Source organism: Apaloderma vittatum, unplaced genomic scaffold, assembly GCF_000703405.1.
Source record: "Apaloderma vittatum isolate BGI_N311 unplaced genomic scaffold, ASM70340v1 scaffold3108, whole genome shotgun sequence".
In the NCBI taxonomy this organism is placed as follows: domain Eukaryota; kingdom Metazoa; phylum Chordata; class Aves; order Trogoniformes; family Trogonidae; genus Apaloderma; species Apaloderma vittatum.
In genome coordinates, this window is record NW_009732205.1 from 152 (window position 1) to 15,787 (window position 15,636).

General features: G+C 40.7%; 1 protein-coding gene across 1 annotated transcript; it reads right to left on the bottom strand.

The window, feature by feature from the left end:
* Positions 1-1,139: 1,139 nt before the first annotated feature.
* Positions 1,140-12,291, bottom strand: LOC104269679 (NXPE family member 3-like; the record flags this gene model as incomplete). Its single annotated transcript, XM_009875423.1, has 3 exons — positions 12,199-12,291; positions 4,516-5,276; positions 1,140-1,284 (listed from the first exon to the last, which is right to left on the bottom strand). Coding segments are annotated over exons 1-3 (999 nt in total), but the record flags the coding sequence as incomplete, so codon positions are not given.
* Positions 12,292-15,636: the final 3,345 nt, after the last annotated feature.

Here is a 15,636-nt window from a genome sequence, read left to right on the forward strand (position 1 = left end):
TAATAGTTACAAATGAAGAACAGAAATAAAAGCTTCTATTTCAGAAAAACAGAAGTTTTAAAAGTCAACTTGATCTACATTTACCCCCAAACAGAAGGGTATGTGCAAACATAACGACATAAGAGCAACGAATTTAGTTTGCCATCAGTTCTAACATCCACAATCATTCTACCAATGTATTAAGTTTATTTATTCAGAGACTGTTTCTTCTTAGACGAAATTTCTCTGAGGAATACTGTGTTCCCGTCTACCAACCTTTTGTAACCCAGCATCAGTTCTCAGGAAAGACAGTCAGGCTTTAATCATTTGTAACTTCTGAAGGAAGGATGATCTAATCAAATTTCCCATTTGCAGTAGTTTCCACAAGGAAATATACAAGATAAAAAAATGCAACAAAAACCATGTCATCTAAAGGATCTGGAGAAAGAAAGGGGGGAAAGTGCTGCTGGTCTAACAGCAGCACTATTTTTTTAGTGAACAGCAAGCCAAAAGACAAGACATGCTGTAGGCTGTTTTATGTTGACTTACTGCTCAGTTCTTTAAAATGTCCTAGAATCCTATTAAAAAAAAAAAATCTAAAAATCTTTCAGTTAAGATGTAATTCTCTGCATATTGTATTTTATGTAGGCTTCTAAGAGGCATAAAAAGCATGCACCTGGATATGAATGAGACAAAACCTCTAAGTTTTACTTAGTACAATCTGTTTGCTCTGTTACCAGACAGGGTACAGAACAATTACGTTCTGGTCCACGGCTACAGGTTCCAACAACCTGTGGTAAAACAAATGATAGTAATACTTAAGCGCAAATTGTCAAAATCCGTTAGACAAAATTATTAAGAAAGAAATTAGAAACGACACACAGTTGGCGTTCCTAGATTGACTTGAAAATTTGATGAGCAGTTACTGTAAAAGACCTGTATCTCTGAGTAAATTCTAGAAAATAAGACACTTTTGGCAAGAAAACAATCTCTTTTTTATTATTATTTTTGTTAAAAATCCCGCTTATGTATGCAATTTTAGATAACTGTGTTATTTGTAGCGAATTTATATTACAGTTAACACCCAGAAGCCTTCACCTTCTCAATACTAATTTAAAAGTTCTATTCCATGCTATGAAAATAAACAAATCAATTAGTACCTCATGCCTGTTGTTCTTTTTATAAATGCAATTATGAATTACAAACAAGAATTCTATAGAGTTCACTTTACCTGTAAATGCTTTGGGCTTTACAATCACTGAATCGGGTCCACTGGAGAGAATCGGCCTTTTGATATTCACATCACTTGAAGAAAAAATAACAGCATTTGTGAAAATCACTGTAAAATTTGAAGGTAACATTAATCTCATTTTTTTCTCAATCCACTTCAGATAATTACATAGCACTCACACTAAGACCTTTTTACTTTCCTATAGCTGAAGTCATTCTGCATTAATTTCCCCAAGACCACTACCACTACCCTGAGTCAGAGCTCAACATTTCATAGCACTAGGACACAAACCTCGTGCGCATTTTTATTAGCACAAACCTAGACAAAGATATTGGAGCTCTGCAAGCAGCTTTGGGGGGGATCTACCACAAAGATGAGAAATTCCCAGCTTTTGCTACATGCACCACTGTTGGAAGGCAAACCACTGAAAGGGTAAAGCTGCTCCTGCAGCAGCTCCCGGCTCTCCACAGGTGCTTATCACGCAACATACTTCTGCTGAGGTAGTCACTGCCTTCAGGCCCCATAATCCCACAGATTAGTGGACGTTGAGGCAGGCCACCACCACCACCAGCACCACGATGGGCAGTTCTAGCTCTAGATGAGGCCAGCAGTGGTGTGTGCTGCTGCTGGGGGAGACGGCAGTACCAGGCAGCCTCCAACCACCTTCTGAGGTGTCCAGTGGTGAGGCCTGCCGGCAGGGCAGCAATTTGCTGAATGATAGAATCATAGAATGGCCTAGGCTGGAAGGGACCTTAGAGATCATCTAGTCCAACCTCCCTGTCATGGGCAGGGACGCCTCTCAACTAGATCAGGCTACTCAAGGCTCCGTCCAACTTGGCCTTGAACACCTCCAGGGAGGGGGCAGCCACAACCTCTCTGGGCAATTTATTCCAAAGTCTTGCCACCCTCGTACTGAAGAATTTCTTCCTAAGGTCCAATCTAAATCTATTCTCCTTCAACTTAAACCCATTTCCCCTTGTCCTATCAGTGGACACTCTTGTAAACAGCCTTCCTGTAGGTTCCCTTCAGGTATTGGAAGGCAGCTATTAGGTCCCCCTGAAGTCTTCTCTTTTCCAGACTGAACAGTTTCAGCTCCCGCAGCCTGTCCTCATAGCAGAGGTGCTCCAGCCCCTGGATCATCCTTGTGGCCCTCCTCTGAACATGCTCCAACAGATCCACAGAAACAAAGCTCATTCCCCTGAATGCCAAAGAGGCCTCAGAAGATCTTGTCTGTGGACACGAACAAATTCCGATTGTTTTGTGTTGGACACACATCATTACTGCACAGGTGTGACAGAATCAGAGATTTAATACTAAGCCTCTGTTCTCTTCTGTCACTGTTTGAAGAGAATCCCTGTCTAATGGTTTTCCCCATTTAAGAAACAAATTATTTGGAATTTCTATAAGCCTTTTCAGTCAAGGATCTGAGAGCTGAACAAAACACACCAAAAAAAAAAAAAGAAATCAAGCAGAAAAACCTCCCCACTTTCATTTGGAAACATCAGCAATTAATATAAGCCATATTTTATAACTGAACTGCCTGAGGCACAGAAAGTCAAAAGACCAACTTCCAAACTTGATAAGGAATAGCCAAAAAACAACTCCACTGACATTACTTTTTGACTTCTGGTCTCTAGTTGCAAACATGTCCATCCGCTTTCCTAATTAAGCTACTTGGAGTCACTACCCTAAAGTCTTTCATAGTTGAAGCTTCAAATGGACATACTGCTGAAACATTGTCCTTCAACATATATTTTGGAGAGCAAGGCAGCAGCCTACAGCTGCTGTTCTGACAACACACAGCAGCTAACTTTGTCTAATTTCAGCTGAGGGTATATACAGAAGCATTTCTGTCACTTCGACCTGTGCACCAAGAGATTATTTTTTTTTAATGCTGAATCCATAAGAAAAAAACGGACCATGAAACTGATTGAGTTTGATACTTTATATAACATGCACAAATCATTTCCCCTTGTGTAGGTATTGCTAAGCAGCTTGTTCTATCAGATGTTTTTTAAAAAAAAAGTAAAATTCATGGGTTGAGATAAAGGCAGTTTAATACGACAGAAAAGAAGGGGAAGAAAATATAAAAGAATTAGAATATACAAAATAAGTGATATACAATGCAATTGCTCACCACCCATCAACCAAAGCTCAGCCAGTTCCCAAGTAGCAGTCCCTGGCCAGCCTTACCCTTAATTTATACAATGAATATGATGTCATATGGCGTGGGATGTCCCTTTGGTCAGCTGGGGTCAGCAGTCCCAGCTGTGTCCCCTCCCAGCACCCTGTGCACCCCTAGCCTCTGGTGGAGTGAGAAGCACAAAAGGCCTTGACTTAGTGCAAATGCGGCTTAGGCACAACTGCAACAGTGTGTTATCATAGAATCACAGAATGTTCGGGGTTGGAAGGGACCTCTAGAGATCATCTAGTCCAGCCCCCTGCCAGAGCAGGATTCCCTGGGGCAGCCACACAGGAACGTGTCCAGGAGGGTTTTGAAAGTCTCCAGAGAAGGAGACTCCACAACCTCTCTGGGCAGCCTGTGCCAGTGCTCTGTCACCCTCACAGTAAAGAAGTTTCTCCTAATATTGAGGTGGAACTTCCTGTGTTCTAACTCATACCCATTATTCCTTGTCCTATTACTGGGCACCACTGTGAAGAGACTGGCACCTCCCTCTTGACATCCACCTCTCATATACTTGTATATATTAATAAGGTTCCCTCTCAGCCTTCTCTTTTCAAGACTAAACAGCCCCAGTTCTCAGTCTTTCTTCGTATGACAGATATTCAAGTCCCTTGATCATCCTCGTAGCTCATATCAAAATTACTCTCATCCTAAATCCAAACCACAGCAGTACATCAGTTACAAGGAAAGAAATTAAGTCTATACCAGCTGAAATCAGGACATTTAGGCGGTTCAGACTTGGCCAAAAATATAGCTCAAAGCATTGATATTGGTATCGTAAGTATAGGTTTGGAAACAAAAAATAAGGAAACAGTCCCCCACACCACCACCAGATTTAGACCATGCTCTTGAGAAATTTTAACAGGTGCACCGAGGTTGAATTCAAAGCATAGAGAGACAACTACCCTCTACAAGTTTCTTTAGTTTAATATTACTGTGTTTTGCACAGAAGAATGAAGGGGAAGAGACTATTCAACATCTCACATCAAACACCTGCTCCTGCAGATATACACCTTCTCTAAAACTATCTGTCATATTTCACCAATAACCTTAAGTTTGTCTTTAAAAAAAATAAATAAATTACTTGACTAAGTATACATGAATTCAACAACATACATACCTTTGGAAAAAGAGGCTTTCTTCTTGTGTCAGAAGACCTTTCTGATATCCACCCTTGGCATGGCTGATTCGGCTGGCGCAGGGCAGTTTCCGAGGCTTATAACAGAACCATGGCTCACCCGTGTACAGATCTGTGAAATTACAGACTGGGAGATCTCCACGCAAGCAGACATTGCACTCGGTAGTTTCTGAATACCTCCCAGACTTGAATGAGCTTTTGAAATAGACTCTGTCAGGCCTTTCTTCTCGTAAACGCAGGAGGACTTGGATTGCTTCACTCGGATGGACAAGTGACACAGAAACTTTGACCTCTCCTGGCCAAAGCAAGGTAAAGAAGACTTTGTAAAGGCCATTATGGCAGTCCACAATCCTTCCTGTTGCTCCAGCTTTCAGCAGAGGAGAGTGAATTCGTGCCTGTAGGTAGTCTCCGCCATACTGCTTGGGTTTTCCTTGGAAATCCTTCATACGCACAAGTACCTCTAACTCGTCACCCACCTTGAAGAACCCGCTGTGTTTCACAATCACAAAGTCACTATGTGCAGGATCAGTGCTTTGTAGGAAGGCAATTTTGCCATCGGGTGGGTTTGGCCACTGTATTGCAGCAAGCAACGAGTCCTGTTCTGCTTGTTCTCTTTTGGACAAAGTCTGTTGCTTATAACCACAGTAAGGCTTCCCAGTAGTCTTGATAGTTTGTGATAGAGCACGCTGGACATCATTTTCTGTTATCCAATTTGATCCCAAAACTGTGTCATCATCCAGGTGCTGGAGAGGAAGAAGATTACCCAAAACTGTGCTATTATATGAAACACTATGAATAACAGTTGTGTCAACAGGAAACAATACCAAGAACTGGGCTTTGCTTTATAGAGCTTTGAAGCTGACCAAATAAAGCACCTTTACTAAAAGACATAAATCTATTACCCTAAAGAAATGGCTGGGCAACCTGTAGATACCCTGCACTGGCAAAGCAGCTTCTACAGAAATCAGGCCAAATATTTCCTGTGGCAGTATTTTGGTGATCAGTGTATTCTGTAAACCTCAGCAATGTGAAAAAAAAAAATTTAAAAAGGCTGTACAGTTAAATAGTAAATTGTAACTCATGTTTAACCTTCTCACTGTAGTAACACTGTAGTCTCTGAGCACAACGAGGTCTAACAGCTGCCCAATATAATGCAAGGAAATGGAGTTTCTTTGAGCCATTGCGCTGCCAATGAAGCTGATGCACTCCCTGCACCTGCCTTCGAGAGAAGTCAGCTGCAGGTAGCAGCTTCAGTCATTCATCTTATCACACTCCCATTGCTTCTCATCTAATTATCTGAAAGGTGAGTTTCCTTGTAATGTGCAGATTGAAAAGAATGGAAGGAAAGAAAGGAGTGTTTCAGGGCCAATGAGTTCATGAACTGGTGGGCAAGTAAAATAGTCTAGGACAAGCTAGGACTAAATAAGCCAAAAAAAAATTACTTGTCTGTTTATTTTTAAGATTTTAAAAACTATATACAGCTTCTACTAGAGCCAAATTAAACATGAAGAAAGCACCTCCTCATCCACACACAAGTTCAAAAATTAAAGTAAGTACAATGCTGGACTAAGAGAGAGGGCTTCTGCCGTGGCTTGAGATCAATGTTCAAAACTGTATTTTTAGGCAAACGACAGCAGAGATACCATCTTCTTTATGAAATCACAAAATTTTGCACATTTGCATTGGAGACATTAAAAAAAAAAGCACAGCCTAAGACCCCAGGGCTACCTATGAGATTTCTAATCAGTAAACCCAAACATACACCTCAAATATGCACAAAATCAGCAGTTAATGAGTACTTAATTATCAGGTCTATATAGTAGAACTTATCCATACTCATATTTCACAGAGAAGCAAAATAATTTTCCAAGGAAAGATTAAAATTCCACAATGTACCCTTCACATGGCATCAGAAAATATGCTAGATTAGATTTGCAAGACTGCTAAAAATACTAAAACTATGTTGTTTGAATTTTTTAAAGATTATTGTACTTACCAATAGCCTACTGTTTTCCATTTACTTTGCCCATAACTAACTGCTCAGTAATGTACTAAAATTCCCAGCACTTACATTAAAGCCTTCTTTATCATTGTAAACCTTTCTTAGTCCATTGAAACATCCCCTAGAGTACATTAACATAGTAAGTAGTTTCCCCTCCTGCCTTGCTATATTTTATTTGAATTTGCCAGTATGTTAAAGTCATCTGAACAACAGAGGTTCAATACATATTTTTTTAGAAGAAAGGTAACCCTAACAAGCAGCAGAAACACACCGGCTTTTGAAGCCTGTTACGTAAGAAGTTGGTTTTGATCAGATTAAGAGTAAGAGGATAATGAGCGTATTAAGATGTAGGATGGATACACAGAATCTTCTCTGTTTGACAGCCATTTCAACTGTAACACCTGAAACTGTAAATTGTTACATTTTAACTAGAAAATGTAAATCAATAGCTATTCACAGGCACACAAAATTTTATTATCTCAATAGAAGCTTTTGCTTCTGTTTTACATTTCCACCCAGGATATAAAAAACTTTACCTGGAGGCCATCTGAGGTAACCTATAATTATTTCTATTTTCCATCACAGCAAACAAAAATGCAAACATATCACTGCACATTACTTTTACTAATCTAGTAAATTTCAGGCAAACAGGAGAATGAATCTTGGGCACAGCTGTACCTTCAATCTTGCCTACATACATTCCTGCGTTAAGGCAAGTTTATATTTTGGATGCCCTCACAACTTTTTTTTTCCACTTTCTCATGCATATACATAGCACAGAAAATACTGCATGGAAATACTTTTAAAAGTTACCTATATATTTTGATGCATCCAACAAGCTAGTAACCATGTCTCAGTCAGCAAAAATACTTAAGCATATTCCTAAGGAGTGCTGGAGACAGATAATATGTGTGCTTGATTAATTCTTGTGTTCAGTGTAAGCTCACAAGAGAAAGTGTCCATATTTCAGTTGTTTCTTCCACAGTTGCTACCTCAGGAGTGGGGACTAGGGTAGGGGTAGGTGGGGTGGGCATGGAAAAAAACATCTTTCAAATGAGAAAGAGAGATCGCTATCTAAGAAGGCCTTGAAAATAGACCTATCCCTATTTTTAACCTTCCATAAATGTATTCAAGGTTTTTAACCTAGACTTTGTTAGTTGTAGGTGATGTCATTTATGGCCTAGCTAGCCTTTCTGAAATCTTTCCAAGGGCATACCCATATCTTTCAGAAGAAAAGGGTGCAGAAAACACCAAGCCAGCAAGCTCATACATTGAGAAAACAGAGCAGAGACCATAGCTCAGTGTTGCTAAAGCAGTCCAGCCTTTGCAGCAAAGCACAAGGCCACAGCTCTTCTACCTGCACACAGCTGAGCTCCTGGACAAGCAGCGTCATTTCATCTCCAGCATCGTCAGGTTATGACCCATCAAGCAGAATAGAGATACCACAAATATCTCCTCAACCTTCAGAGGTGGTGAGCACCTTTCCCAGCTAAGGCAGGGAAAGCTTCAGAGTCAATTAGTTATATCAAAGATCCTTGGCTGGAATAGAAAACCTTTCCAAACTATCTTCTCAGGTGCTTCCCAGGCTCATCTCCAAACAACTGCTCAAGCCCTCCTACCTCTAAGGATGCAAAGAGTTTGACTTGAGGCAGATTAGTAGCTAAGTCTGTCTGCGCTCCATTTTGTTGTCTGCATCCCTCTTTGACTGGCATTTCCAAATCTTTCTGGCTCCTTTATGTTAAGTCATACTGAACTGTGGGGTCTCTACTCTAGTTGGCAGCCAAAACAAAACACAATTTCTTTAAGCAGGGCAGATAACGACTTTTTCTCAAAATTTCTCAACAGTCCTCTCCTTTATGACACAGATTCTTTTATTTTTAATACAGTCTTCATGCTGAATGACACTTGCCCTGCTTCACTTACTTTCACATATACTCCATTCAAGGTGTCTTGATTTTGAGTGCAGTTCCCAGAGGGGTTTGTTTGTTGGATTTGTTTGAGGGTTTTTTTGTTTGTTTGTGTGGGAGGGGTTGTTGTTGTTTTTTGTTTGTGTTTTATATTTTATTTTATTTGCTCCATTTTAAATTAATCAGAAACCAAATGTGACCACAAAGTATTTTAATGGCTGGATAGAACGGATTACGTGTCAATTAAGCACAAACAAATCCACAAGCTGTTCCTGGTGCAGGAGAGATGTCATAAAAAGGAAGTTGTATGTTCATCAGAACTAGAATCCTTGCAAGAAACTTCCCCTCTCTTATGCTCTTATCTAAGTGCTTTTAAATAAAAGAATGCTCACACCTAACCCTGAAGTGCTTTTGTCACTCTAAAGGCACTTTGTACAAATATATAAACTGTCCTGTATCCTAAGGAATGATGTTGCTCCTCGGCAATAATCTGATACTTTGCCATGTGGGTTTATAGCAATTGTTCTGAATGTAGTAGGCCAAGACAAGAGTTACAGATTGGAAGAACATTTCATCTGTCTGTGTTTGGGAAAAAAAAAAAAAAAAAAAAAAAAGGCAATTTAAACAATAAGCAGGCTATCAATGTTTTGGAGACAGCTTGATTTTTAATTCTTGAACACAGAATCACAGAATGTTAGGGACTGGAAGGGACCTCGAAAGATCATCTAGTCCAATCCCCCTGCCGGAGCAGGAACATCTAGACGATGTTACACAGGAAGGCATCCAGGCGGGTTTTGAATGTCTCCAGAGAAGGAGACTCCACCATCTCCCTGGGCAGCCTGTTCCAGTGTTCTGTCACCCTTACTGAGAAGAAGTTTCTTCTCAAATTTAGGTGGAACCTCTTGTGTTCCAGTTTAAACCCATTACCCCTTGTCCTACCATCGGTTGTCACCGAGAAGAGTCTTGCTCCATCCTCATGACACTCACTCCTGACATATTTATAAACATTAATGAGGTCACCCCTCAGTCTCCTCTTCTCCAAACTAAAGAGACCCAGCTCCTTCAGCCTCTCCTCATAAGGGAGATGCTCCACTCCCTTAATCATCTTGGTTGCTCTATGCTGGACTCTCTACAGCAGTTCCTTATCCTTCTTAAACTGAGGGGCCCAGAACTGGACGCAATATTCCAGATGTGGTCTCACCAGTGCAGAGTAGAGAGGAAGGAGAACCTCTCGTGACCTACTAACCACTCCCCTTCTAATACACCCCAGGATGCCATTGGCCTTCACAAGGTATGAAAAGTAAAATTCTGACATGGGTAGGACTATTGAAAAGGTATCATTAGTAGCTTAAGAATTCAAGAGGGAAGATTCCCGTTCGGTCCCCATGTGTTGCCTGCTCTAGTCAAGAGGTGGCGTCCCTGGCGGCAGGGAGGCTGGATTAAAATGATCTCTAAGGTCCCTTCCAGCCTAGGCCATTCTATGATTCTAACGTGAAAAAATATAAAATCCTAAAGAGAAAAAGCAGGAAAGCTAGCTGGGGGCTAGCTGATAATTGCCTTAGCTCTTCGGCTTTAGCCAGCTAGATTATACGATTTGGGGATGAGAAGAATGTGTGATACATTTACAAATACATTTTCAACAGTAACCAACAATAAGCCCTCCTTCCTAAGCCTGAATGGATTTGGTTACAGATATTCTGTGAAAGCTTTCTAAGACCTTTTTCTGGCTTTGATCTCTGACGGAACAGAATCAGCATAGATACCTACACTAGACTGCCTGGAGAGCAATGCCAAAACCAGGGCCAAATACCAGAGCAGGTCCTTTCAGAAAAGTCAAGATAACAAAATGCGTTAGATTTGCATGTTATGGTGTAAAGATTTATCGGTAACACAGTAACTGAATTTGGAGTATCAGATATGTAAAGGCCAACAAAGCCATGTAGATACCTACCAATAATGGCAAGAGAAAGCAGAGAGTGAATATTTTTCATTTCACTCTCAAAGCTCTGCCAGAGCCCTTTTCTCTAAGAAACACTTTTTTTTTTTTAAGTAAGAAAACAGTCTAAAATTCAAAAAAAATCAACACCATTCTCCATACAACATCCTGGGGGGGAAAAAAAAACAAACAACAAAAACCACCACACAGAAAGAAACAACAAAAGAAAAGCTACCTTCTCTGTTACACAAAAATGATCGTGCTGACTCACACCAAAGGTCCATCAAACACAGTATTTCGATTTGCTGTAGTTTCAAACAGCAGATATGTGGAAAAGACTACAGGTCAAAAATGTTGTGATATTTCCCCCCGAAGACTTAATCCAGTTTCTAGCACTTTATGGTTTAGAGATTTCTTAAATACTAATGGCTGACATCTTTAAGATTTAGTATTCCCTAATGTATTTTTCTTCACCTAGACTTTTTGAATACGTGCTTTCAGCAGCTACACAGTCTTACTGCAAGGACTTTTGCAGCTTGGCTGCAATCCATCAGAAATCACCCCTGCTTCCTTTGAAATCAGCATCTACAGTTTTAATTCACGTCTCCAATACAAACATTCATTCTTTTGTTATTGATCCTGTGTCACTTTTGGTTTTAGAACTCTCAGCCACCTTCCTTGACCTTATCTGAACCTCTTTCAATTCAATTATTTTTTCGGCATGAGAGGTGGTTTTACAGCCCCTCTTTTGGATCCCTTCATTTGGGCATTACCACCCAGAAGTAAAAATTACTTTGCAAGCCAGATACACACAATCTAAAAGCATAAACCAGTTATTGATTAGCTAACATGCATAAAAGACAGCTATAATTTAACAAGGTATTAGGTAAAGCATTATTATTCCACACTGCATAGTCTGGCAAGGCAGGCAGCCAACAGGCACGGTCAGTCTCCAAGGTTCCCTGGAATAGATCGTCAGTGATTTTCTCTCTCTTTACTTTAGTCTAGGCTTACGGACTAATGCAGTTTGAAAGTATTTCCGCACTAGAGTGGTAAGTAAAATGAAGAAATATGCAAGTCAGATACAGCAGAGCGAAAAAGGAAAAGGCAAAGAAAAGTTGCAGGAGATCCTGCAGGCTGGAGATCCACTAGCTAGCCAGCAGCTCTACGAGAAAAGACCTAGGGATTCCAGTGGACAGCAAACTGACCGTGTGTCAACAACATAGTGTTGTGGCAACGAATTAACAAGAGCATAACCATCTGATTGAGAAAAGTAATAATCCCTCTCAACTTGACCTTGGTGAGGCCATACCTAGAGTACCATGTCTGGTTTTTGGACACTCCCTACCAGAGTCAACCTAGTGAGACCAGGTAAGAACCTTTGAGACCATTTTTTTTTGAGTGTGGAGAGGACTGAGAGTGGATCTAACTGAAGTCTTTCACTACTCAAAGAGGAGTTACAGAGAAACTGGAGTCGGAAGTACACACTGAAAGACAAGAAGCAACTTCTGCCTGCATATAAGCAACACATTCTTCTCTGTGAGAGGGATGCAGCATTGCAATGGGCTGCCTAGGCAGGTTGCAAAATATGACCATCCTTGAAGACTGACAAAACTCAACTCTAGGCAATCCAAGCTAACTTTGAAGTTAGCCCTTGGAGGACAGTGTTGGATTAAATATCTCCAGACACCCCTTCCACTCTGAATATTTTATGTGATTCCAAGATGTGGCTAAATGTTGTCTGTAACAATTCTAGTCTTACACCCAAAGAGTAACTATGTTGCTCTGGCCCTCTTGGAGTAGAAACAGGCTCCACTTACCTCTAACTGAAAAAAATTATGGACCAGCACCACAACAGCCAGTACCGCCATAAGCAGGCAGAAGATCTGCAATCTGAACGAGTCGCGCCACATTGTCCACTCATGTCTTTGCCTCCCATGTTAGACGCTGCCATGACTTCCATTCACCACAAACATGAATGTCATTTCGTCTCAGTAGTGCACCAGGGAATTCAGATGACTTCATTCCTGCAAGTGCATTTACAAAAATTATATTGAGTCACCAAAATATTATTAGAAATAAATTTGAGTTTAACACTGAAAGCATATAAAAGGCAGAACTTCACATGGCAACAACTGGTACAACAGAAATGCTATTGAGGGTCAGGGCTGGGCTGGCCACTGAACACCGACAGATGTTCTCTAACTCCTCTACCTCCCCAAATGGGACGGGAAAGGGAATAAGGCAGAGAGACTTACAGATCGGAGAAGTAAAACAGCTTTAATAAAACAATAGTAGTACTAATAGTGAAATAATAAAAATAATGAACTATATACTAATATATACAAAACCAATATTGAACCTGACTCCCTCCCATCTTCCCCAACAGCAACGCCCACTGATGCTGCAAGCGCAGGCAAGCACTGGGGAAATCTCAGGCTCAGTGGCAGAGGGGAACTGGACACAGGAGCTGGATTTAGGAACTCATACTTGAGATCAAAAGGCAACAGATCAGACAAAGTCCTCCTCAGATGCTGGCCACTGAAGAAGAATGAAAAGTCTGATTAAGCCCTGTAGTCCCTCAGTTTTATACTGAAAATGACATATATGGAATAGAATACTCTTGCTGGTCACCTGTCCTCTTCATTCCCCTCAAAGGTGCAACCTTTTACTTCCTTGTGACTCCTTTTACTTCCCAGAATTCCCAACATGTTACACAAGATTTAGCAGTGACCTTGGTCACTACAGAAGCCAGTACAAGCAAGAGCAAGAGCCTTTCTGCATGCCAATCCTTGGTAGCAACTGTAAACGTCAGGTGTTATCACTTCTAGCAGCAGGCACTGCCTCCAACAACACATTGTGAACTTCAGAAAGCGCAGCCTCTCAGAGGACACTGAGCTGAACACAACTGGTTCTGTATAGCTCAAACCAGGACACCGTTTAGACATACGTTACCTAATTCTCTTGAGTATGTCAAGGCAAAACCTTATCACAAAGCCCGTCCCACCTGTATTTGATACCAAAAAAAAGCAAATAGAAGAGTGCAATCGTTCCTTCTGGCAACCGAAACAAGAAAATATCTAGCAACCACTGCCCTACTTATCCATTAGGCCACACTATCACCATCCAGTCATCATGAGCCCAAGACTTCTAGCAGAAGCTTGTGTTTTCAGACATCTCCCTATTTACCTGAACAGAAATTCCAATGTGTTGTTATTCAACTTTGTATAGCTTCTCACTTATACTATTTACAGAAAGTTATTATTTACTAAGACTATATGAAGAATGCTTTGTGAATTTAAATGAAACATAACAATACAATAAATACCAAAATTAGCCAATTAAATCACTCATTAAATGAACACCGACTAGAAAACTGAAATGTATTACTGGTATCACCAGGACAGTCTCAAAATAGACCACACATGAAATTGCTTTGCAAGGATTACAGGGATTATATCTTCAAATGCTTTGCTGAGAATTACAGAGATTGTATTTCTGACTGATGAACAAGTATCGAAAGAGCAAGACATCCATTAAAGTGCGAGTATCAAACTGACATCAAATGCATCAAAAAGCTTTGTTGGAACAGTTCTGCACTAATATAAAGTAATACATTTGTATAAAATATGAAGTCAGATTAAAATGATAACTGATAATGAATATACTTTAATACAATAAAGTTCTAATTTAAGACCATATACGACCATTTGAGGAACAGAAACAAACACATTAGAGAAAAGGGCTATTTCTAATTTTGTTGCTGAGAATTCTCTTCCAATCATTGAAAAGCACAAGACACTAAAAATTAATAGAATGGCATTTCATACACCTAGAAAGACCATGGAGGCTACTCCTACATATTTTTATTCACAAGTTTTTGTTCAAAATTTTCTTTATTTCTGTAAACAGCACACGTTCTAAAACATTCAAATGTACAAGTTTACATGCTCCTTTATACTAAAGGCCTTAATGCACTTCCAGTTTCATCATCCCTGAATAACTGATCTAGTTGATTTATTATATAATGAAAGCACATAAGTATGCCAAAAAGCCTCAGATTCTTACCCTATTCTTGGAGCAGTCTCCAAAGCCATCCATGCAAAAGGCCGAAAATAACCTTGGAAACAATACAGAAAAAGACCTCACATACATATATATACATACACACACACAAAAATATATGTTTTAATAAAATCTCATATACTGGTGATTTGCTTACAGTAATACAAAATAACATATCAGTTAAGACTCCTTAGCCATAAAATTTTTGTTTCTACAATAATCCGTGGATTTTCAAAAAATATTATTAACAGTAGTCATATGTTTTTGACTTTTCTGCTATTTACTGTCAGGTATTACTCCTCTCAGTTTTGTTCCTTGTTATCGCATCACTGATTCTGGCCAAGCTTCAAAACAAAAACCAGCTCTAAGACATTTTTATGAACAGTCTTCAAGTTTTCTCATGCTCAATTAGAGAACTGCGGGGTTTTTTTGTTTGTTTGGGCTCTTCTACCCCCACTCCCTGCCTCCAAGCCAGTAGCATTACAAAACGAGGTACTAGCACAGCTGCTTCCAAGAACTACAACAGAAATTGCTAAGGCAGAATCAGAGAATTTCTTTGGTTGGCAAAAACCTTCAAGATTGTCAAGTCCAGCTGTTAACCCAGCACCGCCAGGTCACCACTAAACCACGTCCCCCAGCACCAGACCAACACGTTGTTTAAATACTCCCAGGGACGGCAATTCCACCAGCCTGTTCCAGTGCCCAGTGACCCTTTCAGTGAAAAACTTCCCCTCAGTATCCAGCCTAAACCCCCCGGCACAACTTGCAGCCGTTCCCTCCAGTCCTGCCGCTTGCTACTAGGGAGAAAAGCCTGACCCCCTCCTCTCTCCAGCTCCTTTCAGGGAGTCGTAGAGAGCGATAAGGTGTCCCCTCAGCCTCCTTCTCTCCAGGACGAACAACCCCACTACTTCCAGCGACGACGAAACATTTCACCGAGGCACAAGCTTTCCAGGCTCGATGCTCGCGTTGCCGCAAACCACCGGAAAAAATCGCATTTGCCGCTGGTTTGTTTGTTTGTTTGACTTCTTGTTTGGGTTCCCCCCCTCCCCCAATTCAGCCTTGCTCCCCCGAAGAGCGGGAGCAGCGACATTCAGAGGTGAGCACAGCCTCCCGGCGGCGAGCTCCGCTTTTACCGCAGCTCCCTGCGGCGCTTCTGCTCTCGGGAAAGGAGCCGGGCCCGCTCCCAAAACGCG